The following is a 12,756-nucleotide window of genomic DNA, read 5'->3' as shown; positions in this document are numbered from 1 at the left end:
TTCTTTACTTCCTGCAGAAAAATGACTTTGACAGGGAAGCTGCAAGAGCAGTCACGCACCACTCCCTAGTTGCACAGGTACATCATTTCTGGCACCTGGAGCAGCTGGCAGAGACATGAATCACCACAGGGCTGGGGACACCCCAGTCAACGGCTCCTACCCTGAGCCAGGAGCAGATGGGACGCCCCCTGCAAGGTGTGGCTGGGGCTGTCAGACCCACCCCTAGCAACCTCCTCCAGCTGCAGAAAGCTCAGCATCCTGCCCCCATCACTCCTCAGGTGCAGGGGTCACTATATGGGGAGCTGTTCCCCCATGCAGCTGGACCTCCCATACCCAGACACTCCTGCCAAGCCTCACACTGTACACCCCGAACCCTCCATACCTGAACCCCCCCACTGAACCTCAACCCCTGCATCTAGACCCCCCTGCACCCAGACCACCCCCCAGAGCTCCCTGCACTCAAACCCCAGTGAGCCCCCCATATGACCTTGAGCCTCCACATCCAAGCCCCATTGTCACTGCCCCCTATCTAGCTGCACTTAGACCCCCTCCAAGCATCCACAGCACCCAGATCCCCCTGCTGAGTCCCATTGCCCCTACACCTGGAACCAACCCCCCAAAAGCCTCTGCATCCAGATCCCCCTACTGAACTGCCTGTACCCAGACTGTACAAAAAAGAATCCTCTCACCACACACAGAGCCCCTCCATACTTGGATTGTGCCTGCCCCACTCCTGGTGCAGAGGAGCGGGGCCCCAGGGTGTTTCTGGCACAGGCCCCGGCCTTGTGCTGTGTCAGGGTTGGGTGTGGTCTCACCACTGTGTCCATGTCCCGGGTGGGGAGGCTACAGCGTGATCTCCCACCTTAATACAGCCAGTGGCCTGTGCTCCCCCCTGCCATGCTGGAGCCTCTGCATTTATTTATTGACAAAATTTGAAAAATTTTAAAATATTGTGTGCATAATTTTTAATTTTTTGGCACAGAATGCCCAAAAATTTCACGAGTAAAATTCACTGTAGAAAAAAATGGGTTCACACAATGTAAGAATCCCTGCCCTGGAGCATTTGTAATTTAAGTTAAGGAAAACCAGACCAGACAGACAGCAACACCATGAAAGCAAATATGTGAAAGGACTATGACTACAAGGCTGTGGGAGTAAGGGGGAAGAAGTTGCATGTGCAGATAGTATTCTCATACATCCTCCTAGTTGAGAGTAAAGGCCCGGACAGGGGCACATACATCCTGGATATAAATGCATTGCTGCATAGATGGTGTTGACAAGAGGACTTCGGCTTCCTCGACCATGGGATGCTGTTCTGGGAAGAGATGGGTCTAATAAAACATACCCATAAGTATGACTAAATCCTTACATTTAGTTATGAGAAACTCTTAATACTAACATGGCCTCAATGCCTTTTGTTTCTCCAGATTATTTTTTAATCTGGAGAATTTTTTTTTGGCACAGATACTATTATTCTTACATATCAATCTGCCCAGACTAGCATAATCAGACCACCTCATGGCCACATCAGTTATTCATGTTCATTTCATAATAAAGCAGAGTGACTTGGTAGGAAAACGCCAGCAATAATACTGGGTAACCTACTAAGATTGCTTTTCCCCCAATTTTGAGGAGGACGCTAGTGAAGAAAAATACTCGTTTACACTGACCCTGCCCAACTCCCGTTACCCAACAGCAATTGCCTTACAGCAACTCCCACTGCCCAAATGCAGCATGGCCCTATACAAAACCCCTTCTTTGTAACAAAAGATAGGCATACACTGGAGATGCATGGAAAGCTTTCACTGTGTAGTGAGCTAAGATTAAGGAAAGAAACCTCACATTTTTCCCTGTATGCTTGATTTTAATGTCATTAACTCTACATATATTAACAGAAGACAAATGTTCATCTGCTTCACACCCTTATCCCCACATTTTTATACCCACTACAAAATTTTCAACAACAGGTATTGAACAGCCTGCAACAGATCAGATGGTAGACCACTGCAAATATGCCAAAAAGTAAACAGATATGATTTAAGAGTGTGTCCATTTTTTAGTCACATTCAAGTGGTTTAAATGATCCGCAACATATCTATGTTCAGGAAATTTAGATATCAACTGGCTTCTAAAGGTCTCCCATTTTGCAAGTCTCCGCTCTGCATTATGTTTATATTCCTGCTCTGGTGTCATGTATGGTCGACTCAGCCAATATTCATTCTCGGCTTCAACTTCCAGCCTTTGAATCATTGAACGCTTCATTGAAAGAGTAACCACTCTTGGTCTTCTGTATTTTCCAATCCATTGTTTCCCAGGAATCCTTTTTCTGAGCAGTGCTGTGGTCAGAAACATTACCTTAAAATAAATAAGATTATATATAAGCTTTTTAATTTATTATGAATCATTAAAGCCATCTTAGAAATAACACAAGTTTCTGTACAATTAAAACACTTGCTCAAAACACTTTAAAGCTATTAGAGCAGCCTTTTCTCTGCCTTTCCCAACCTTTACTCTGCAGCAGCACACCTTGAGCTCCAGGGGCTCTTCCACCGGCCAATGGCTGCAGGAGAGAAAGGGCAGAGGAGGGGAGAGTAGAAGAGAGGGAGATTGAGCTCTGATTGGTTGCTCTGCCCCTGAAGGAGGTAGGGCAGTGAGACAGACAAACAGCCAGTAAGAAGGCAGCTTTCCCCCCCACTCCTTGTTCTCACATTTACTTTTTCAAAAAATTCCAGGACACACCTGTCCAACACGCTGGTTGGAATCTGTGAAACACTGTATTAGAGTAAAGTGTTACAAAGCTGAACATTTACAAACTTGCCACCCTGAAATAACCAGCATTCAGACAGATTCTATGGTGATGGATGCATCAGAGTTTCACAGATTTTTTTTAAAAGGTCAAAATGGATCATTAGATATTCTAATCTGATCTCCTGTACAACACAGGCTACCCAGTTATCCCCGCATCCAGGCCAATAACGTCTGTTTGACTAAAGCATGCTTTCCAGAAAGGCATCTGGGATAGTCTTAATGTGAAGACAGACATATAATCCACCACTTTCTGTGGTTAATCATCCTCCCTGTTTATTATATGCCTTATTTCTAATGGATATTTGTCCAGCATTACCTTCCACTCTTTGGTTCTTGTCAAAGAACTTTTTAGTACCTGGTATTTTCCTCCCTGTAAAGGTACTTACACACCACTGTCAACTCACCTCCTGATTTTTAATGTATTTATTGATTTTTAATTTAGCTAAACATTAAGTCTCTAACTGTAAAGCACTTTTCCCCACCCTTTCATCATTTTTTGGCTCTGTGCATCCTCTCCAATAACTTTTTGACTACGGGGGCCCCTGAACTAGATTCCAGTATCAGTCTCCCCAATGCCGGGAAAGGGGCATTTACACGTTCAAAGCTTGCAGCAGTCCGCTCTGCCACAGCCGTACACTAGGCTGCTTCGCTGCCCCCCTTAAATCCTCGCCGGAGTCGCCGCCTTCTGGCACGCGGGCGGCCCCCGGGCGGGATACGCGTGCCCAGGGGCGTAGCCTTGCACCCCGCGGCGCTGTGCGACTAGGACCCCGCCCCAGGGAGCGGCTCAGCGGCCACGTGTTAAGGCCCCGGAGGCAGGGGAAGCCGGGGCTCAGGAGCCCCGGCCGGGGCGCGGGGGGGGCGGGCTACTCGCCCGCCGAGCCGGAGCTGCGGGGCATCACGCTAGAACCGCCGGGGGCCGGGGCTCCGCGCGGGGGCCGCAGCCGCGTAGGCGGCAGCGGGGATGGCTGCGGGCTGGCACAGGCCGGGCCGCGCGAGCTAGGGAGCGGCAGGCCCGGGGCTGTCCGCGCCTGGAGCCCTTTACCCTAAGGCGAGGTCCGGCCCCGGCCCCCCGGTCACCGGCTTCAGTTCACCGCAGCCCGGTCACTTCCGCGTGGGCCGCGGACAAGACGGCAACGGCGCAGCTACGCTAAGCGGGGTCGTCCCAGCGCGAGCGCGACGCGGGCCGCCGACGCTCGCTTCTATCGCGAGACTAGGAGCGCCTCAGCGGGAGGGGCGGGGCCTGGCCGCGCCCAATGGGGTTGGTTCTGCTCGGGCTTTCAAACACAGTGCGCGGCGCGCGCGGCGGCGGCGGCGGTTCTGGTTCCTGTTCCAGCCGCAGGGGACGGACCCGGGCGAGCAAACCGAGAGCGGCGGCGGGTAACGGCTCTGCCGCGCGCTGTCGGGTGGGGTTGGGGCGCCTCGTCTCTGCCCTGTGTCCGGGCTGCCGGGTCCTACTGCCGCCGAGCTAAGCCGGGAGACAGTCCGACCGGCGCGGGCGCAGACACTGCGAGGAGGGGAGTGCTGGGGCCCGGCGGGGTCGTTAGCTGAGCCCTGACTCCCCCACCCATACGCGCGGAGGGGAGGGGAGGGGAGGGGTGGGTGTGATTGCATTAGTGGAGTCGTCCCCTCGCGCGCCCCCCGCCCCCCACAGACAGACAGACAGATACATGCGGGGGGAAGGGGGGATTTTGCCTTACCTGAGCTCCCCCACAGACATAGGCCGGGGGGGTGTGGGGGGGTATTGCATTCGCCCAGCCCCCTCTGCAGGGCTCCGAAACTACTTTAATTCGCGCCATACCTTAGTGCGCCCCCAACATCTCCGATAGCACGTGCCACCCGGTCGGGCAGTGTCCCTATCCAGCATACCACTGGCGTCCGGAGGGCAAAGGGGCCTGGGTGTAAGCGCTGAAACCTCTGGATTCGCTGTCATTGCAGAGATACAAATCCCAGGACATTTGTGCTTTTCCCGCTGGGAGCGTTCCCAGGCCCCTCTCCCGCAACTGGTGTGTGAAATGCCAGGTGCACATTGCTCCTCTCTGGGTGCGTTTATTGGGGCGCCTTAATTGGCCTAAGTACTTATGGACTCAGTAAAATAAATGCCTCAGGAAGCATTAAATGTGTGATTATAACAACCTCTTTAAACACCTCCACTTTCTAGACAGTCTGTCAAAAAGAAACACTGTGGAGCTGCCGCTCGTCCTGTGTGTCTTGTAACTTGAGAAACACCCATGAAATGGGTCGTACTTGACATCCTCATCTGTGTGGCTTTTTCTTCTTTGCCTACGCATAACACGCCTCAGGTGGCACATGACTAGGATTCATCACCGAATAGGGTCCACTGGTTGGCTCATTAGCTTCCCCAGGCTGGGTATTAACAGGGATTGCGATGTCAGTGATGATCCATGCCCCCTACGTGCCGCTGGACTGCTGTCGATGGCTTGACTTTAACTTGTCTAATTTACATTTAAACTAAATTCCTGCTAATTCTCATCTGGCCTATTGGTAAACATGAGCCAAAGTCCCCTTGGCTTCCCTCTGAATGAAATGTAAGGCAAGGACAATACAGAAAATGAAAAAAATGGTATTCGTGAGAAGGGGGTAAAATGGCAGAGGACTCTGATGGGGGAGGTTTGGTTGGAAGTGGGGACTTTATTGGGACATGCTGCCCTCTTGAAGCTTGCCTTGCTCCTCAACACCTTCCAAACTGGGCCCCTGGCTACAGTTGCTGCCTAAATTGCACAGCTGTTCCCCCTGCTGGGAGGAGGCTGGAATTGCAGCTAGCTAGTTCTTTAGCGGGAGAGCTAGGTGGCTTTCCTTAATTTTATAGCCAGCCTTTATTTGCTGACCACCCTTCTCTCCCCCCCTGCCCAATTCCCCTGGGGGGATAGGAGGAAATTTCCCATGGGTCCCAAGTCTTCCAGCCCTGTTGTGGCTTCTACAGTGGATTTCTGTGTGGGAGCCCTTTGCTGTCAGAGTTCTCTGCAGCTGCATGTTTTGCAGCTGCTCTGAGCTGTCCCTGTATGTGTCTTTTTTTGGGTGAGAGGAGCACTAGCAGCATGACATGGAACTTCATAAGTTCACCTCAGTAGCTCAAGCTGTGCAGTTTGGTACTGTCACTGTGTTTGGTATGGGTCACCACTGAGACTGCCAAACTGAGGACAGATGTCCAGAAACAGAGCAGACACGCTCCTAACTGGTGGTATATTCTAGAATAAGATTTCACCAAGCCAGTTAACAACAGTGACTCCTGTACCACCACACTAGTTATCAAGAAGCCAAAACACAGTTTCCTTAGGCATTCCAGTCCCTGACTTACCACCCAGACAACTGGATTTTTGTGATGAATGATTATTAAAACTAGAAATCACATATGAAGTTCTTCCAATCCCAATGGACCAGCCACCTTCCCCAGCTCAATATATGTTTTTAGGATCTTACCAAATACCACACTGCAGCCAATACCTTTACTGAACTAAAAACTGTTTGTTAATAGAAAAGAAGAGAGTTATTAAATGGTTAAAGGAAACATACATTTGATTTCAGAGTCTGTAGGTCAGGATAATAGCAGAGATGGTGATTCTGCTAGCGTGCAATAAAACTCCCTGGATCACCTAAAAAGATTGGGGATCATCAGTGTTTTTCCAAAGGTTACTTATTAGAAATCACAATCTAGAGCAGTGGAGCAAGAAAGAAGACAAAACAGTGATGTCACAGGCTCCTATTTTATACCCTAAGCCCATGTGCGTGGAAAGTTACTGGCAAAAAGAGGGAGTCTTAGATCACGTCCTTCATCCCTCACTGAACCATGAGGCAGCCATTGTCTGGTGCTTTCTGAAATGTCTCCAGGAGAGGCTCACTGGGTGAGCTGAGTCTCTTCAATGGCCCATCAGCACAGGGATGGCTAGTATGGATGTAAATTTGCCCTGTGGGTGTCACCCAAGAGCAAATCATACTTGATATACAAACACATAGCCCAGCAGTTCTCAAACTAATGGACCCCAAAGTGGGACGTGACCCCATTTTAATGGGGTTGCCTGGGCTGCCTTAGACTTGCTGGGGCCCAGGGCTGAAGCCCAACCCTGAGGGCTTCAGCCCTGGGTGACGGGGCTCAGGTTACAGGCACCCTGTATGGGGCTGAAGCCCTTGGGCTTCCATGTCCCGCTCTACCTATAGCGGTAGGGGTTGGGCTTTGCCCCCATCCCACCTGGGGCAGTGGGGCTCAGGTGGGCTCAGGCTTCTGGCCCCCCTCCTGGGGTTGTATAATACAGGCAGTCCTCAGACTTATGACGCAATTGGTTCTTGTAAATTGCATTGTAACTCGGAACTGCAATACACTCCATTGTGGGACCGAGCGTCGTAAAGTCAAAACCAATTGTCGTAAGTTGACTCAGGGTGTCAATTCAGAAACGTAAGTGCCATTCATCGTAAGTCGAACGTCGTAAAGTCGAGGACTGCCTATTTCATAACTTCAGATACAATGACGATACCTGAATTTAAACAGAATAATCATACTAAACATATAACTTTTCCATTGATACATGACGTACTTTGTACAGAATTTATTGCAATTTGTAACAGTGGTCACTGTATTAGTGTAACTAGTTATCTTCCTTAGTATACAGCATCACAGGTACAACCTAAGGCTAGGCATAGCAGGAAGCCAGCCAGCTTGGTGCCACATGAGAATACAGCACCCATCTGCCCAGCCTCAGTGCAAATACACTGCTAAGTAGAACTTTATGCCAGTGTGGCTGGTGATGTTATTCACCATCATGGGTCAATATGGCCAGGAGAGTGCATTTTGTTTCATGGGTGTATTCTGGAGCTCTGCACTGCATGCAACGTCTGTTCATTTGAGACTGAAACACTTTTTAGTTTTTTGGCATCCCATTTCCAACAAGCTCACACTTTGGTACCCCCTGTCTTAGTGGATATATGGAGTTCTATACAGTTGCATCTTTCAGAGATGACCTTAAGCCACTTATATGCAGTGTAGTTTGTAGCCATGTCAGTCAGTCCCAGGATATTAGAGACACAAGGTGGGTGAGGTAATAACTTTTATCGGACCAAATTCTGTTGGGGAGAGAGACACTTTCAAGCTATACAGAGCTCTTCTTCAGGACCTGAAGCTTGTCTCTCTCCCCAACAGAAGTTGGTCCGATAAAAGATATTACCTCACCCACCTTGTCTCTTGAAATCAGTTATGGCACTTTGTAAGAGTACGGTTTTCCTGTGGTATTCATGAGTAAAATTTCCTCTCATACTCCACTGCTCTGCTTCATGCTGTAGTTTGTTAGCTCTGGGTAGCTGGTGCAAGAGATGGCCTATGTAAATGTTAACTATTAAGTTGCTGATAGGTGTTTCCCTTGTTTTCTCTAGTGATTTTCTTCATCATGGAGGTGACAGGAAGTTTCTTCAGCAAACTGCGTGCTTTAGCTGTCACTTTGGAGAAAGAGGCTGAGCAGCTTGAACAAGCATTAAATAGAGAAGACACACGTAAGTATGTGAGAGGCTGCACCTCAAATCTGGTACTTCAGTGAAAGCTGTTAGCTTTGTGCTCTAAGCAAGAAAAACACATTACAAGAGAGGTCAAAGTATTTCCAACCTGCTCTTTTGTATGGAAATGCAGATTCTAGTTTCTGATGTGATCTAGATATTTGGATTAAGATGGAATGTTGAATGCTGAGAGCTATAGACTTTGAAGGCCACACGCCTAGTTCAAAACTTAACTTTTTTTGGTCTTGTAACTATTTTTCTTTGTTGAAATGTCTGTATGTTGTGGGTTAAATCTTGAATGGTATGTTCCTAGAATGGTCTTTTTTAACATTTGATATAAAAAAGGGAAAATTCATGATTATCAGGTGTGGAAACTGGCAAATTGTTTAAAAATATGATACCTCTCTTCTAGAAAATAATAGTGATGCAGCATTACCTACATGTGAAAAGTTTGTTTAAACTTATTTTGTTAACCTTGTTCACACATATTTAAGTTGTGGGTTGCAGCACATGTAGTGAAACTCTCCTTCGACATAAAAAAACCACTCCACAAGTGGCAGAAGCTGTGTCGGCAACATAAATTTTGCTGACATAAGTGATAGTGTAGACATAGCCTGAGTTCCTGGAGGAGATGCAGTAACCCTCCCCCAGGAAGAAGAATACAATCTCTAGTCCACAAAGATATATAAAATGTGTAGGTACAATGTATAAAGGGGATACAATAGTATCATAACAATACAGATAAGTCTCATCAAGTTGATAAAATAGTCCCCACGTATACTGCATGTGGTTGGAATATCTGTCACAGTGTCCTTATTTCAAACTCATTCATGCACTTTCTTGATTAGTACAGATTTTGTCACTCTAGATAAGGTTTCTACATGATAGAACTACTTGGATGAGAAGAGACCTCTAGTTACAGGTTTCAGAGTAGTAGCCGTGTTAGTCTGTATTCACAAAAAGAAAAGGAGTACTTGTGGCACCTTAGAGACTAACCAATTTATTTGAGCATAAGCTTTCGTGAGCTACAGCTCACTTCATCGGATGCATTCAGTTTTCCACTGAATGCATCCGATGAAGTGAGCTGTAGCTCACAAAAGCTTATGCTCAAATAAATTGGCTAGTCTCTAAGGTGCCACAAGTACTCCTTTTCTTTTCTCTAGTTACAGGGGTTCTCAATTTTTTCATACATCTTTATAGATTTGTTGACACAACTGTGTAGAAGTTACCTTTCTTCTGATTCATGATCAGCTAACATCCTTACTGCAGTTGTGTGGAAAGGTAGCATTAGGCAAGTATTGAATTTTTAGTTCTCTTTTGACTAAATTTAGAAGCTACGAACAAGAATAGCCATTTCCATATAACCAGTCTGCTCTCCAGGGACCACAGTTTGTGACCCTCTTCTCCTAGTGGGTTATGTAGTCTAACTTTCTGTGTAATGGCAGAATTACATTGTTGTTTTTAAACTGTCCTTAACAGGTATCAAGTCTGGCCTCGAATATTGTAGCGGACCACCAGGTCTACTACAGTTAAGTCAAGACCAGATTGAAACACTACTCTCCCAGTAATCTAAGCACTTGAAATTTGGTGTTCTTCATGAGACCATGGGCTAGGGTTAGTGATCCAAATTTAGGGTCCTTTGATCAAGGGGTTCCTGAGATACAGTCCCCCCACTCAAAAAAATCCTCTTTTTTTTTTTTAAGATTGGCGTATTCTACGAATGTATTTTTGCCCAGACCAGCGGCTCAAACCATGGCTCTGATCCTGGCACAAGAGTTTCATTCACTTGAAGGTTGCTCCCAGAGAGATGCCCACCGGCCCTTTGTAGTAGCAAAGTTCAGAACAGTATTAGCCAAAGATTTCGCTTCTCCATTCTCCTAATGCTTGAACTAAATGGGTGCCTGTTAGCCCCATGTTCTCTCCTCCCATGTGTATGCCAGGATCTGGGCGACTGAGCCCCTGCCCCTGACTTCATGTGAGCTGGCATCTGGGGCCCTTGTCCTCTCTGTGTGGGTCAGAGCCCCTTTCCCTGCCCCCTTATCTGAGCCAGCATCTGGGAAAACCCTGCCTTTTTGAGTATGAAGCTGAGAATAGGTATTCTGGGAGCATGCACCAAGAACACAAGGCTGACACTGGGATAAGGAGTTGATAACAGGCATGCTTGATGCATATCACAGGCTCTCCAGCACTGGGGAGGGGAGGGGAACACTCATTGACATAAGTGGAGCAGTTTACACATCTCAGGGCTATTGTTCCAGGCTGCATTTATTTCCATGAGGTGTTCTCATTCAGCTGAGACCATTACATTGAGATAAATTGGACACTGTACACCTCTGAGTCTCCTATGCCTTCAGGTTATCTTGTTCTGGGGAAGCTGCATATAGCAAAGCAATTGCTGATTATGAATTTCTAAATATTATAGTAGAGCACTAGTTCTGCTACAGAGATTAATTTATTTAAAGAATGTTTTAATTTAATTTAAAGAATGATTCTTCTAAGTGTTCTAAGATTTGATGCATATCCAGATTATTTTGAATTATTTTTGTTTTAGGGAGGTGTATGATAGGATTAATGATCCAAATTTGGGGTCATTTTAGCAGCAGGTTCTGAGATACAGTCTACTGGGGTGGGAAACAGCTTTTCTTAAAGTTCACTGATTCTATCAATGTGATTTTGTTCACATCTGGTTTCTAATATGCTAATGGTTTGATGGGATGGACAGTATGACCTGGAAATGGAGATGAGTGGCAGGGTGACTGGGGGAAATACGGGCAGGGGCTCCCATAAGCCCCACATTCTTCCCTCAGATGTGTATGCCAGGATCTGGGTGGTCTGAGCCCCTCTCCCTACCTTTGTATGTGTGCTGGGATTGGGGAGTGGGGCTATAAATTTCAGGGAATAATGAGGGAATGGGAGAGAAGAGATACACACACCAGTCTTCTCTTAAATGCATAAAGTTCCTGTAATCACAATGTAATAACATTGTCAAGTTTTTTAGATATAGACCATGTCTGAGATTTTTCTCACAGCTTTGTTTGCTACTACACAGTCCTAGCATTTCAAAACACAACCATTATCCTCATTCCACCATAACAAAACATAAGGGTGGGGGGGAGTGTAGGCATACTTAGGAATCCCTTGGACTTGGACTCAGAAAACTTGGGCTCTATTCCTGACTTTGCTACTAGACTGTAGGATGACTTCGGTCAAGTCACTTTAACCGCTCTCTACCTCAGTTTCACCATCTGTACAATGGGGATAATGTTTCACTCCTTGAGATACAATGATGAAAAGTAATATGTAAGAGCAAGGTATTATTCTCATTACCTGGTCACAGGAACATCTGGACTGGACATCGATATAATTGTAACTGTCTAAATGACTGCTAGCTTCTACCAACAAGGTTTTGTTTTGTTTTGTTTTTTAAAAAGAGGAAATTTAAATGGCAAAAAAAATTAATGCCAAGTTAAAGTTGCTCAGTGGTATCTTGCCGTTCCCGAACGTCAAATTCAGCCACACTCAAACTTGTGAAAACCAGGAAATACAGTTCTACCGTACTTGCCCATTCAACCGTAATGCATACTCACACTCTGCCTTTTCGCTGAGCTGAACAAGAGCTACCTACACCTGCTCTGCACTAGTATACTTGGCCTACTCTACACAAAGAACACCACATCTGCTAAATTTTACAACCCCTTCAACCTCTTTTTTTTTACAAACCCTTTACCTTATGCACACAATACCAACTAACACTATACCTGTATTTACCCTTCATTAAACTCAGATCAGGAGTTCTCTTCCACCTAACTGCAGACTATCTCCCCCACTAGTGACACAAACTACATAAGTAAATTACATTACATCCTTCCCATGCCAGTGTTGGTGCACAGGGCAGAAACTAGTCTCTTCCATTCTTCTCTGTCATTTGCTCTTGCTTCCATCTGCTCTACGGTGTCAATCAACTGTTTTGCCTGCCCTTCTAAGGGTTCTTCCGAAGGTTTCTCTTGGGCAACCTTGTTTCCTCAAACCAGTTGTTTTCCACTTGAAAGCTTCATGTGGGAATCTGTGTGTTGGCATCCAGAGTTCTTGTCCCAAATATGTGCCGTGCTTCTTTTTGATTCTGATGGCAACAATTGGCTGGTTGGTGGTTTCTCTGACCTTGTCTTTGTAATGAAGTCTTTCCAACCAATGCCCAAAATCTTTTATGGGCACGTATTTTTGAATGCATCTAATTTTCTATCTAATGTTTTGGTAGATAGCCAGCTCTCAAAGCCATACATTCGCACAGAGATTATATTTGAATTGAAAATTCTCAGTTTTGTTCTGATGCTATATATGTAAGCTTGGAAGGATTAGATATTTATTGCTACATGTCAGTAAATGCCAATTTCACGATACACACACACAAACTGATGAAAAAATATTGCTATAGATGATAATTGAAACTTACAG

The 12,756-nt window shown here is 46.4% G+C and overlaps 2 protein-coding genes across 5 annotated transcripts in view; one reads left to right on the top strand and one right to left on the bottom strand.

Moving 5' to 3' along the window:
* Nucleotides 1-948: 948 nt before the first annotated feature.
* MRPL57 (mitochondrial ribosomal protein L57) lies at nt 949-4,023 on the bottom strand. Of its 2 annotated transcripts, none has more exons than XM_073339939.1 (2): nt 3,851-4,023; nt 949-2,355 (listed from the first exon to the last, which is right to left on the bottom strand). In XM_073339939.1, the coding sequence occupies exon 2, from the start codon at nt 2,350-2,352 to the stop codon at nt 2,038-2,040; it is 315 nt and encodes a 104-aa protein (XP_073196040.1). In that variant the 5' UTR covers nt 2,353-2,355; nt 3,851-4,023; the 3' UTR covers nt 949-2,037. The 2 variants fall into 2 exon arrangements, with proteins under 2 accessions (XP_073196040.1, XP_073196050.1); XM_073339949.1 differs by lacking the exon at nt 3,851-4,023 and adding an exon at nt 3,125-3,605.
* Nucleotides 3,641-12,756, top strand: part of SKA3 (spindle and kinetochore associated complex subunit 3) — a 27,316-nt gene continuing 18,200 nt past the window's right edge. The window contains exons 1-2 of one of the 3 annotated variants that reach the window (XM_073339907.1): nt 3,641-4,066; nt 8,188-8,304. In XM_073339907.1, coding sequence (XP_073196008.1) covers nt 8,202-8,304 — 103 coding nt within the window. In that variant the 5' untranslated portion in view covers nt 3,641-4,066; nt 8,188-8,201. Of the gene's footprint in view, nt 4,067-4,089; nt 4,186-8,187; nt 8,305-12,756 lie in introns of those variants that run through there. The other 2 variants (XM_073339898.1, XM_073339928.1) reach the window with 2 other exon arrangements.

Source organism: Lepidochelys kempii, chromosome 1, assembly GCF_965140265.1.
Source record: "Lepidochelys kempii isolate rLepKem1 chromosome 1, rLepKem1.hap2, whole genome shotgun sequence".
NCBI lineage: Eukaryota > Metazoa > Chordata > Testudines > Cheloniidae > Lepidochelys > Lepidochelys kempii.
This window is presented reverse-complemented; position numbering and strand designations above follow the sequence as displayed.

What these genes read in the sequence shown, in the direction of transcription:
- MRPL57 (XM_073339939.1), bottom strand. Translation starts at nt 2,352, where the DNA reads ATGTTTCTGACCACAGCACTGCTCAGAAAAAGGATTCCTGGGAAACAA.